General features: G+C 41.1%; 1 protein-coding gene across 3 annotated transcripts in view; it reads right to left on the bottom strand.

Moving 5' to 3' along the window:
• The window catches only part of LOC133619650 (cilia- and flagella-associated protein 44-like), a 79,290-nt gene that overhangs the window by 22,490 nt on the left and 42,831 nt on the right, over positions 1-13,969 (bottom strand). For all 3 annotated transcript variants that reach the window (XR_009817454.2, XM_061980815.2, XM_061980816.2), the window contains 5 exons: positions 10,310-10,365; positions 9,392-9,554; positions 7,577-7,707; positions 2,582-2,790; positions 2,378-2,513 (listed from right to left, as the gene is read on the bottom strand). Coding sequence is in view for 2 of the 3 variants with exons in the window: in XM_061980815.2 (XP_061836799.2) it covers positions 2,378-2,513; positions 2,582-2,790; positions 7,577-7,707; positions 9,392-9,554; positions 10,310-10,365 (695 nt within the window). In the remaining variant the exon portion in view is untranslated. The remainder of the gene's footprint in view (positions 1-2,377; positions 2,514-2,581; positions 2,791-7,576; positions 7,708-9,391; positions 9,555-10,309; positions 10,366-13,969) is intronic.

Below are 13,969 nucleotides of genomic sequence, written 5' to 3'. Positions count from 1 at the left end.
TGGAATTTGGGACATGCTCTCCCTGAGATAGCATGAGGAGGTTGAGGTGGGCGAAGTTGGGGGGGCGGGGTTGAAGTGGGTGGGGGGGGGGTAGAGGGTAGCGGGGGTGTATAGTGTAGCGTCCCGGAAGAGTTAGTGCTGCAAGGGATTCTGGGTATTTGTTCTGTTGTGTTTATGTTGTGTTACGGTGCGGATGTTCTCCCGAAATGTGTTTGTCATTCTTGTTTGGTGTGGGTTCACAGTGTGGCGCATATTTGTAACAGTGTTAAAGTTGTTTATACGGCCACCCTCAGTGTGACCTGTATGGCTGTTGACCAAGTACGCTTTGCATTCACTTGTGTGTGTGAAAAGCCGTAGATATTATGTGATTGGGCCGGCATGCAAAGACAGCGCCTTTAAGGTTTATTGGCGCTCTGTACTTCTCCCTACGTCCGTGTACCACTCCGTACAGCGGCGTTTTAAAAAGTCATAAATTTTACTTTTTGAAACGATACCGATCATTTCCGATATTACATTTTAAAGTATTTATCGGTCGATAACTGTGACATGAAATTCTCCTATCGTTACATCCCTACTGTATTGTTACACACATCATTAAAATATGTCTTCTACCCCTGGAAGATAGAGAAGACATATGGACACATTTTACCTTTGCAAGGTAGACAAGAAGACACTTTGTAAACCGTGTGGCTTCATTTTCTCTGGTAAAAATACAACCAACTTGAAGCGTCTTCTGCAGGCTAATCATCAGGACATCTACGCAACAGTAAGTAGGCCTTAACTAATATTTCCAAATGACTCATACTGTACTGAATTACTGTTACTATTAAAGACAGTAGAGAAAGAGCAAGAGTGCTTACTCTACTGCTACTTTTGTTTGACGCATAGGTGAGCTTGCCCGCCAATCTGGAATAAAACTAGTTTGTTTCTTCGTGTGACCATTTTAGTAATTTATTATTCAACATTAGGAAAAAAATGATACATTTCAGCTAAAACAATAACACACAATAAGGTTTAGTGTGAAATGTACTTATTGAAATATTCATGGAGTGCAGGTCTTGTATGAATTTAGTTTTTCAGATAGTTTGTAATAATTAATAAAAGTGCTCTCTAGACAATCCATCCATCCATCAATCTTCTTCCGCTTATCCGAGGTCGGGTTGCGGGGGCAGAAACCTAAGCAAGGAAGCCCAGCTTTCCCCTTCCCCAGCCACTTCGTCCAGCTCATCCCGGGGGATCCCGAGGCATTCCCAGGCCAGCCGGGAGACATAGTCTCCCCAACGTGTCCTGGGTCTTCCTCGCGGCCTCCTAGTGGTCGGACGTGCCCTAAACACCTCCCTAGAGAGGCGTTCGGGTGGCATCCTGACCAGTTGCCCGAACCACCTCATCTGGCTCCTCTCGATGTGGAGGAGCAGCGACTTTACTTTGAGCTCCCCCCGGATGGCAGAGCTTCTCACCCTATCTCTAAGGGAGAGACCCGCCACCCGGCGGAGGAAACTCATTTCGGCCGCCTGTACCCGTGATCTTGTCCTTTTGGTCACAACCCAAGGCTCATGACCATAGGTGAGGATGGGAACGTAGATTGACCGGTAAATTGAGAGCTTTGCCTTCCGGCTCAGATCCTTCTTCACCACAACGGATCGATACAGCGTCCGCATTACTGAAAACGCCGCACCGATCCACCTGTCGATCTCACGATCCACTTTTCCCTCACTCGTGAACAAGACTCCGAGGTACTTGAACTCCTCCACTTGGGGCAAGATCTCTTCCCCAACCCGGAGATGGCACTCCACCCTTTTTCGGGGCAAGAACCATGGACTCGGACTTGGAGGTGCTGATTCTCATCCCAGTCACTTCACACTCGGCTGCGAACCGATCCAGTGAGAGCTGAAGATCCTGGCCAGATGAAGCCATCAGGACCACATGATCTGCAAAAAGCAGAGACCTAGTCCTGCAGCCACCAAACCGGATCTCCTCAACGCCCTGACTGCGTCTAGAAATTCTGTCCATAAAAGTTATGAACAGAATCGGTGACAAAGGGCAGCCTTGGCGGAGTCCAACCCTCACTGGAAACGGGTCCGACTTACTGCCGGCAATGCGGACCAAGCTCTGACGCTGATCATACAGGGAACGGACCGCCACAATCAGACAATACCTCATACTCTCTGAGCACTCCCCCACTGTTGTCCGCTATATTTTATATATTTATTTCAAAAGACTATAACTAAAACTAAATTAAAAACGTCTGTCAAAATTAACACTGCTTGGATGGTATATGAAAACCGGGACATTTTCGACCCCCGATTTTTGCTGTGATCCATGCCAACATTGGTCCACTCAGCTGCTAAGTATTGATGTTGTCGGCTGCCACACTCACAGTTTATCCCATTCTTGCTTCCTCTTTGCAATTTTGGCTCGGGCTTGTTCAGCTTTCTCTGTAGCCTTTTGCAGCCTCTCAACTTGCCGATCTTGTGCGGCAGGACGAGGAGCCTGGGCGTGAGCTACATCTTCCTCTGGGGAGCACAGGATCACGAGGTAATTATTCATGTGTAATATTTGACAAGTGAAATTACTGCCTCACCATCTGTTTCACTGCTACTGTCTTTTGCAGGCTGGTCTCTGGGCTTTCTGCGTTCAACCAGAGGGGTTCCATGTACATCAAACTCGCTGGATGTGGTCTGCTGTTGAGGTTGGGTTGATGAAAGTGCTAAAATATGGTAGGTGGAGACTTTGTGGTTCGTGCGGATGGCAAACACAGTGACGACGTCAGGATCTGTGTAGCCATTGAACCTGAAAGCAAAACACACCATTCAGGATTTTCTTGTGGTTGAAGGCTGGTTTCTAAAAGTTTTTACGACAATCTGAAGCTCTTTGCGAGGATTTGGCAGGTCACTTCGGAACCAAGATCAAGGACATGAGATCTAGTCTAATAACTAAAGTTCCTTGGGTGAATAATGTAAACTCACTATACCGGTATGTTTTAGCGCTTTCATGGCGAGTTTACTGACAGATATAAGTAAGAACTTTACACTACTTTATATTAGAAATGGCAACAGCGGAGGATGAATGTCCCATAACAAGAAGATAGAGAAAAAGAAGACTATGGCGTCGGCACGGACTACAAATTTTCAGAACTTATGCAGAGCCCAAATACAGATCAGCAGGTACCAGAAGGTAAGAAAAGCTGCTTTTGCATAATATTGCGAAACAAAAGTCCAGATAATATGTTTTACCTTATACACACACACCATAATAATACTCGTATGTTGAAGCACAGTACAATCCATCAAACGGTGCGGCTTCCTAGCTTACCAAAGTCGTACTAAAACATTTTGATAGATTTTTTAGTGCCGTGTGTAGTCTTCTATATTTTCAATGGAACAAATAACATTTTGGTGTTGTTTACTTGAGTCATATTGCAGTCTACACATACCTCTTATGTGTGACTGCCATCATATTGCAGTCTACATGTATCTCTTCTGTGTGACTGCCATCTATCTACTGGTCACTCTTATCATTTCACCATGTACCAAATAAAATAGCTTCAAGGTCGGTAAGCACAACCAAAATGATTCCGTATATTAGGCGCACCGGGTTATAAGGCGCACTGTCGGGTTTTGAGAAAATTAAAGGATTTTAAGTGCGCCTTATAGTCCGAAAAATAAGGTATATTAAACAGAGTACATTTTCAACTGATAAATGATGATACTTTTGTAGTCCGAAAAATCGAGTTTTGAGAAAATGAAAGGATTTTAAGTGCGCCTTATAGTCCGAAAAATACGGTACTTACTTAATCTATTTATTTTTTATTGGTTTAATGTTATTACTTATGGAGTATATTATGAATAAATCGAGAACAGGAAGTGAACAAAAGTGTTAGCAACCGCAATGTAAAGGAAAAGGGGTAGGATTAAATAAGCTCTGCTTCTTCCTACTCCTTTTTGCACATAATGATAAGAAAAACTGGAAATTGTGAGGTATCATGTTGTTGTAATTGTTTGCATGTTCAAAATAAACTCAAACTCAACTCGTTATCTGTTGTTCGGTTTTTCCCTAGTTGATGCAAAAAGAACTTGGTTGAGTTTACTCCCAAGCAAACCCAACAAGCAGCCTTTTAGATGTAATTCCCACATCCCTTATGAAATAATGTTACAGATTCTTTGAGGAACTGCTTTTAAGCATTAAGAATTCCTCTTCCAGAAATGGTTCTTACTGCTCCCTGTCAAGCCACCATGGTGAGGCGCCTTCTAAAGAAAATGCCGACCTGTCTCCAACTTACCAAAACTGTTTTTTATTCAAGTCATTGAGTTCTCAAAGTGAAATAATACATTTGAGAAAGATCAGTGTAGTTTTAGGTTGAACCACAGCACCGAAACAGCACTTTGGATAACAAAAACAGCGTCCTTTTCTAATCTGGCCCGCCACATTATTTTATGTGGCTTGCGAAAGCCTGGAAATAATATGCGTTAATAAAATGCTTAATCTTTTCTTACTCAAAATATTTGTTCTTTCCCTTTTGACAATAAAAATGCATGCAATTGCAAATCTTTTAAAATTCAATATTATCAAAATCAAATTACTATATTGTCATGTATTCCAAAATTAGTTTTTTGTTAAAATAAAGATAAATACTGTACTTAAATATCTGCTTGACTTATGATTTCAAAATAAATTATCAATCAAGACTGTAAAATTCACAATAGATTTAATGGTTAAATTCCGCCGACTGAGATTTTTACAGTAAAATCAACTTTGGTACTGTTTTTTTTAAAGACACTAAAACATTAAAAAAACAAAAAAAACAGAAAAAACAGAAAAACAAGATTTTATGGTTAAAAACAAACACAATTTTACTGTTAAAGACAGTGGTATTGTTTCTCCATTCCATTCCATTTATTCAATTTTGGTGCCTGAGCTGCCAGTTTTTAAAGTAAAATTTTAAATATTTATTTTGCAGCTTATGTAAAAAATATATTGTCAATGTATTTGTGGAGGGAGATGTTGCCAGCGCTGCCTGCAGAAGCAAAGGTCACCGCCTCTGTCCATGGTGCTGAGGACAGAGCACCATCAGACGGGGGCGTGGCAGTGCTGACGGCGAGACACAGCTGGCAGTAAGCGGCCGGGAGCAGGAGGAGAGAGAGGATACGGACGTGACTGAAAGGTCACGTTCTACTGGAGAGAAAAACTTTTGTTGAAACATTATTATTAAAACCTTGTTAAAACCTGCACGCTTGGCTCCTGTGACATGTCTGACAGTGGGATCGCTAGGAAGCGACTTCCACAGTATTATATAAATATTGACGAAGATAGATATCTACATATATCCATATTTAAGAGTTATTTATTTCTATAGTCATGTAGGAAATAACTAGTGTTTTCTCTTTGTGTTCTTTTTATTTTTTCTCCAACTCATGACCGAGGGTACACTGTGGACTACCTTGAGCTCGGAATGCAGGGAGTAGCAATACTCCTTTTTCTTAACTTATCCTGTCTCTTCTCAGAGTAGAACAATTGACTTGTGTAATACTTCTGGAGGGTGGGGGCGAGGGACATATTGAAGAACACAGCACTTCCGTAAGGTTTTCAGATCAACTTGACTACGCAATTGAATGTGTTGTCCTAGGCTGGTCTCTTCAAAGCTTTGAAAATAAATTGAAAAATACCTATTCTGTTCTGGTGATCATTTAAACTCAGCTCATGTGTCATCAAAATAACTTGGGATTGACCAGTCACTTAAATTCCCTTGGAGGAACATCTGGTCCAAACGCAACAATATACATGTATATTCATTGTTAAAAGTGGCCCTCTGAGGGCAACCATAACTGCGATGTGGCCCTCAATGAAAACGAGTTTGACACCCCTGCCATCACCATCACATTTTATTAAATACACTTAAATACTTAATCTGCATCTCTGGTACTGTTTTTAACCGGTTCTTCTCTTATCTCACGGATTAACATATTTATGTACTCCAAGCAGGGCCGGCCCGTGGCATAGGCCGTATAGGCAAATGCTAAGGGCGCCGTCCATCACGGGGCGCCACGCCAGTGCCACAAATGTTGGGAGAAAAAAAAGAAAAGAAAAAAAGTTGGTACTATTATTTCTAAATACAAAAAATAATCCCACGTTAATTAAAATGCAAAGTAAAGCCTATTTAATAGAAATATTATTTGACACAACATTACGCCCCCCCCCCCCCCCCCTCCCCCGCACGGTGCGCCCCCTCCCTTCCCGTATCGTGACTCTTTTTGGACGTCCCCACATCAAAAAATCAACACAAGATGCCAAAACTGTCAGGTGCCCAGGGAAGAAAAAAGAGAAAAGAAGAGGAGGAGAAACGAGAAAAGACAGAGGTAGCAGGTAGGTAACGTTAGCCTACATGAAATTATTTGTCTGTTACAGAATGTGATAGTAACCTGGCTTTTTAGCATTAAGCTAATGTTACATGATTCGGCAATTGCTAATCAATAAATAGCTAGTTCTGTTTTAACGTCGGGTTAATATTGTGGAGGGGGCTAAATTGTTATGGAAAATAATAATGTAACGTTAGGTAATTACAGTACTCCCACTTTACATTCCTCAGGGACATTTCTTTCTTTCTTTAGTTTATTTCGAACATGAACACACTTACATCATAATACATCACACAATTTCACATCATTTCATTTTACATCATGCCCGAAAAGGAGTAGGAAGAAGCAAAGCTTATTTAATCCTACCTCTTTCCCACTTCAAAGCGTTTACAAATATATAGAATCATTTACTGACCTTTTTATATAATAAAATAACATCTATGAGTTAGTATACAACAGTTTTGTACTATGTAATTAATTAATTAATTCAGTCATTATTAACATACTGAGATGAAGAATATCTTATTTTCAATAAGGTTGAAAGTATTTCTCATGATTCTTCTTCTTTGTACTCTGTAAGCACTATTATTTTGAACAACCTCTTAAACTGGATCATATCAGTACATTTTTTAACTTTTTTACTTAATCCATTCCATAATTTAATTCCACATACTGATATGCTAAAAGTTCTAAGTGTTAATTGTACATGCATATAAATGTTTGTATTAGATCTCTCTCAAGCAGGTGTTTTTTGTTTACATTGTTATCGCCTTCTGGTTAGCTAATGTTTGCCCTGCAGGTAATAGTCACTTTTCCACCCCTTTATATATTAGGTATAGTTGTAAGTAAAAAAAAAAGGTCAAAGACAAAGCTATTCGGGTTCTTGTGAGTATATACACTTCACTGCCGATGTGGGGGGGCGCCACCTAAAATCTTGCCTAGGGCGTCAGATTGGTTAGGGCCGGGCCTGACTCCAAGTATGGATACAGGTTCCTCTGAAACCCATGAAATAAGGTGTGGGGTTCCCCAAGGCTCAGTTTTAGGCTGCTGTCTTTTTATTATTCTTTACATGCTCCTCCTGGTGAGCATCATCAGGGGACACAGTATAATTTTTCTGATGATGACTGAAACCTCTAATTTCAGAATCTCTCAGAAAATACAACCTGTTTTATGTTTATTAAATAACACAATAAAGCCATTCAAGCCATATAAGGTATGAGTACCAGTCCTGTAGTTTGTTCAGTGCTAAATGGGAGTGCTCCTCTTCCCAGCTCATCTGGAATTGGACTTCCTCCAGTCGCCGGGTTTTCTCCATCTCAGCCTGCTCTTCAAAACGTTGGTCCAGTAGCATTTCCTATACTTACAAACATATGCGTACAACTGAGCATGTTGCAATTTTTACTTTACATTACTAACTGAAAAAAATATATATCTAAACTGATGGCCCTCAAACATTCCACGGTCGGGATCCGCCTATTTGCTAACCCTGAGCTGAACATTAGACAAAGCTTACATCAAAATCCTGGATTGAACCCTATACTGGTTTTAAGTACCCCTGACCTAAACCAACATACACACCTTTAAAACCGTTCAGAAATGTCATATGTCTATTATTATAAATGATATAATCATTGCAGTTAGTAACATAACTCCAAAAGTTACAGGCTGATTTTCATGAAACTTTCAGAAAATGTCTGAAATGGGATAAGGAAAAAAATATTAGATTTTGGGCCTGACCATTACTACGACATTACTTTACATTTACGTTAAAAGCCTCAACTTATAAATATGTGGTAACACGTTAGTATGGGGAACACATATTCACCATTAATTAGTTGCTTATTAACATGCAAATTAATAACATATTGGCTCTTAATTACCGTATTTTTGGAGTATAAGTCGCACCGGAGTATAAGTCGCACCTGCCGAAAATGCATAATAAAGAAGGAAAAAAACATATATAAGTCGCACTGGAGTATAAGTCGCATTTTTTGGGGAAATTTATTTGATAAAACCCAACACCAAGAATAGACATTTGAAAGGCAATTTAAAATAAATAAAGAATAGTGAACAACAGGCTGAATAAGTGTACGTTATATGACGCATAAATAACCAACTGAGAACGTGCCTGGTATGTTAACATAAAATATTATGGTAAGAGTCATTCAAATAACTATAACATATAGAACATGCTATACGTTTACCAAACAATCTGTCACTCCTAATCGTTAAATCCGATGACATCTTATACGTCTAGTCTCTTACGTGAATGAGCTAAATAATATTATTTGGTATTTTACGGTAATGTGTTAATAATTTCACACATAAGTCGCTCCTGAGTATAAGTCGCACCCCCGGCCAAACTATGAGAAAAACTGCAACTTATAGTCCGAAAAATACTGTAGTCATTATTAAGTACTTATTAATGCCTTATTCTGCATGGCCTTATTATACAACCAGTAAGCCATTAACTAAGTCTTCCCTCAATAACCTCAGAATTATTGCTTATTAGTAACCGTAACCCTAATCCTTATATGTTCCCCTAGTGTCCAAATAACTCTAAATTAAAGTATTTGTTACTTTGATAAGCAACTAATTAATGGTGACTATGTTCCCCATACTAAAGTGTTACCAAATATGTTTTGGTTTTGCAGATTAAACCTACAAGCCTGTTTCACAGGTTTCCCTGCTCTTCAGGGAAAAATCCCCCGAAGAGCAGGGAAACCTGCGAAACAAGCTTGTAGGGATGAAATAGCCTCTGTGTTTTTTCCTGACCTAACGTATATATTTATACATATGTACACCGGTATACATATATTTCCTATCTTTTAAATTATATATTTTACTCTGTCTTATGCCTTTGCTTTTCTGATTTTCTGTATTTTTACTAGTTTGTGGTATACAGCCCTTTGTTTTTCAACAGTGGATGTTTTAAAGGGCTTTATAAATAAAGTCGGCATGTTATGATATGGTATGGCACTGTAAACACCAAACTAAATTTATATTTTATATTTGATTTGGATTTGATTTGTGTTTACCTCAGGAGTCAGTCCAACATGCTCCGGCAGGCCCAGATTGTCGTTCAGTAGCATCTTAAACATGTTCTGGATCTCAACAAGCCTCTTTCGTTTAGCTGCTATCTTCTTTGCAGCTTCTCGTCTCTGGCGATCTTTCTCCAGCTTCTGTTTGGCAGTCTCTATGCTGGAGGGGTGCAGAATGAATGAATACATTTATCAAGATAAAAAAATATGCAATATCCTCATGAGACCGAGCAATGCATTGTTGTCTTCAGTAAGGAACAAGGCTTTCACAACCTTATTTCGAACGCAATCCCCATGTTCCAAATAACGTGATTTGTTAGGGTTTTTCAAGTGAAATAGACAATCTGTCTTCACGTCTTCTGAGCGCAAGAGAAGTATGTTGCAGTAGTCCCTGGTTTATCGCTGTGAATTGGTTACAGGCCAAATACATTTCCACAAAGTAGGAATTATAAATTTAATATTTTCAGACGTAAAGCATAAAAAACACGTTTACGACCCACTGAATTCAATGAAAACAATTTTTTCTAAACATTATAAGAGCCCTCCAGACATGGAATAACACTCATAGTCACTTTTACTGTTGTTTAATCCAATATAATAGACAAAATGATAGAAGGAACCATGGTCTCTTCTAGTGGCCTATACTGCTGTAGCATTGCTATCTTTAGTTCATATTTATGCTTGAAAATGCTTAATTTAGGTAACAAAAACTCAAACAAAATAACAAAATCCTTTTTACCAAAGACGACCATTTGATTCCAGAACATTTTTTTGATCTGGGTCCCAAGAGGATATACAGATGGTCATGATCAGTCATGTTCTTTTGTTTGTTTGTTTAAATCTATCTCGATGGTATATATAATGTATTGTTGTGTTCAAAATAAATAACAAAGTTCCATAAGATGTATACATAACCTGTAGGTTGTTGGGTCGTCAATGTCTTTAGCTAGCACCTCATTCTCAAGACCCACCTGTTAAAGAATAATATGGTAAATGGGTTATACTTGTATAGCGCTTTTCTACCTTCAAGGTACTCAAAGCGCTTTGACACTATTTCCACATTCACCCATTCACACACACATTCACACACTGATGGCGGGAGCTGCCATGCAAGGTGCTAACCACGACCAGGGGCGCCGAAAAGGGGGGATAAAGGAGACGGATTCTAGGGGCCCATGATGGAGGGGGGCCCAGAGAGGCCCCTTATGATGATGAAATTATAATACAGAAAAAATAATGACACTGTGTTGGGGGCCCTGTTAAGATTCTTTTCATGGGGCCCAAAATCCCTAGCGGCGCCCCTGACCACGACCCATCAGGAGCAAGGGTGAACTGTCTTGCTCAAGGACACAACGGACGTGACTAGGTTGGTAGAAGGTGGGGATTGGACCAGGAACCCTCAGGTTGCTGGCACGGCCACTCTCTATATATTTGAAAAAAGCCAATCATCAAAATGTATTGAGAAAGCATGTTGTAGATTGTTTTATGTATTTCCATGCCGGTTTTGAACTCTTTTAAATTACATTTGTGCATTTCAGGATCCTTGTTGATGAAAATAACTGGTAAATGGCTATTGCTTAGTGACATAAAAATAGTGCTTGAATACACCTGGTGATACTTGGGACATGAATCATCAGTGACGAACCCGGGTTCGTGTCAAGTGGTCTGTTGTTTCCCCTATAGATCTCCAGCCGCCGCAAGACCTTTTCTACGGGCTCCAGAGTGTTCTTGGTGGCTCTCCAGTTCTGCAGTCTTTTTAAACCAATTAGTAGCCTGCAAAGCCTTGACACCCAACTTTGATTGGCTCACACTTAGCTTTCCAACTATTGCTACGCCATACAGCGATGAGCGCCCCTTTTCAATAGGCTCCTCCCAGCAGACAGTCAACTCAAGCAAAACTACCTGCCTGGTAGATCGTGATGTCAATAATATGTTTGGGCGTAGTGACGTGGTTGCGATGTCAGCTAGGAACTATTAACTGCTTTTCCGAGATCTACTTGGAGCTTCCAATTAAAAGCGTTAGCTCGGAGCTGGGCTGTTGTTCTCACTCACTTTTATCAAAATTAATTTGTAAACTGATTGGACAAGAAACAGTGGTTCAGCTCATCAGCGTCTGCCCAGGCTATGTTTTGGTCTTCCGTGTGTTTCCACCTGGTCCATGCTCCTTGCTTGGCCATAATTGGCCATGCCGACCATTCTGCTTCTGCGTTCTTCCACGTATGTCATCCTGTACCAGTTGTCATCTCTCTTTTCCTCTAGCAAGGTTGTAGCGTGGCTTTGGAAAACAGCCAGGACCAGCTTTCCCCTTTGCCACATACCACCAAGCATTTGTGCCTTAGGCATACCTAAGCTCTATCAACCAGCACCTGTCTCTGCCACTTCTGTTCAGTCTTCACAAGGATTCCAGCCTTTTGAGTCCTTAAACTAATCACCTTTATTTGACTTTGAACTCCTCTGTTAGTCAGCTTACAGGAAGATGCAGCTTGTTAGAACGGCCATACAAGGGTATACGGCTCAAGGACCTGGGACGCCCCAGCCATCTCATGAGAAACTGGCTGATGGGACTTCTCCAGTGCCACTACCGATTTAACGGTACCTTGTAGACTCGGAGGGTCAGAGAATTCTTGGCAGGACCACCTTGCTGGTACAGCAAGGCCTTGAACTTCCCTGGGAGACTGGCTTTGTCAATGGCAGTGAGCCAGGCCATTAGGTCCCTGTTGGTCTGATGGAGTACCACTTTGTCCTTTAGGGTGCTGTTGAACGTTTCCCCGAGCTCATAGCTGTTTTCTAAGTCACAGTAGAATTCTAGTCCCTCCCAGGGTAAAGTCGAACTGTTCGGAAAATGTCCTTTTCTTTTAGACCAAAGATCTGGCTGGACTTGGCTGTCTAGAAGCTCACCGTTGACCATGTGATGAGCTGTTCGAGCCCCTGAAGGAGCCACAGGGAACAGATGTCATTACTGTTCAATTGTCCATAAAAGTGCTTACAGGGGGCTGCTGGGTCCCACATCTTGACTTCGGATCTCTGCATTCTACTTCAGCTGTCACAAGCTAGAATGCAGCTACTGTAAACGGCGTGACCCCAAGGATGCACAGACTACAGGCAGACGGTGAGTAAAAAGATTATTATTTAATACACTGTACAAAAATATAAACGCAACGCTTTTGTTTTTTCTCCCATTTTTCATGAGTTGTACTAAAACTTTTACTATATACACAAAAGACCTATTCCTTTCAAATATTTTTCATAAATCTGTCAAAAGCTGTGTTAGTGAGCATTTCTTCTTTGCCAAGGTAATCCATCCCACCTCACAGGTTTGGCGTATCAAGATGCTGATTAAACAGCATGATTATTGTACAGGTGTGTCTTAGGCTACCCACAATAGAAGGCCACTCTGAAATGTTCAGTTTTATCACATAGCACAATGCCACAGATGTCGCTAGTTTTGAGGGAACGTGCAGTTGGTATGCTGACTGCAGGAATGTCCACCAGAGCTGTTGCCCAAGAAATGAATGTTAATTTCTCTATCATAAGCTGTTTCCAAAGGCGTTTCAGAGAATTTGGCAGTACATCCAATCGGCCTCACAACCACAGAACACGTGTAACCACGCCAGCAGAAGACCTCCACATCCAGCAGATGCACCTCCATGCTTGTCTGAGACCAGCCACCCAGACAGCTGCTGTTACAATTGGTTTGCATAACCAAATAATTTCTGTACAAACTGTGAGAAACCGTCTCAGGGAAGCTAATCTGCATGCTCGTCCCGTCATCAGGGTCTAGACCTGACTGCAATTTGTCGTCGAAACCTACTTGAGTGGGCAAATGCTCACAATCGATGGTGTCTGGCACGTTGAAGAGGTGTTCTCTTCGTGGATGAATCCCGGTTTTCACTGTTCTGAGCAGATGGTAGACAGCGTGTGTGGCATCGTGTGAGAGAGCGATTTACTGATGTAATGGAGTGGCCCATGGTGGGTGTGGGGTTATGGTATAGGCAGGCGTATGTTATGGACAACAAACGCAAGTATATTTTATTGATGGCATTTTGAAAGCACAGAGATACTGTGACGAGATCCTAAATCCCATTGTTGTGCCAATCACCCGAGACCATCGCCTCATGTTGCAGCATGACAATGCACGGCCCCATGTTGCAAAGATCAGTCCACAATTCCTGGAAGCTGAAAACATCCCAGTTCTTGCATGGCCAGCATACTCAACGAACATGTAACCCATTGAGCATGTTTGGAATGCTGTGGCTCAGCGTACACGACAACGTGTTCCAGTTCCTGCCATTATCCAGCAACTTCGCACAGCCATTGAAGAGGAGTGGCCCAACATTCCACAGGCCACGATCAACAACCTAATCAACTCTATGCGATGGAGATGTTTTGCACTGCTTGAGGCAAACGGTCACACCAGATACTGACTGCTTTTCAGCCGGTGATTATACCCTTTTTAGACGGTTCCAGGCAAATGTTGTGTGCCCTGAGGAGACACGCACACTGAAATTGTTGAAATCTAAAATCAACTGAAACTTTTCAGGTTTGTGTAAGGAACCGTTGACACTGTTTATATTC

The sequence above is a fragment of the Nerophis lumbriciformis genome, linkage group LG20 (assembly GCF_033978685.3).
Source record: "Nerophis lumbriciformis linkage group LG20, RoL_Nlum_v2.1, whole genome shotgun sequence".
Lineage (NCBI taxonomy): Eukaryota > Metazoa > Chordata > Actinopteri > Syngnathiformes > Syngnathidae > Nerophis > Nerophis lumbriciformis.
This window is presented reverse-complemented; position numbering and strand designations above follow the sequence as displayed.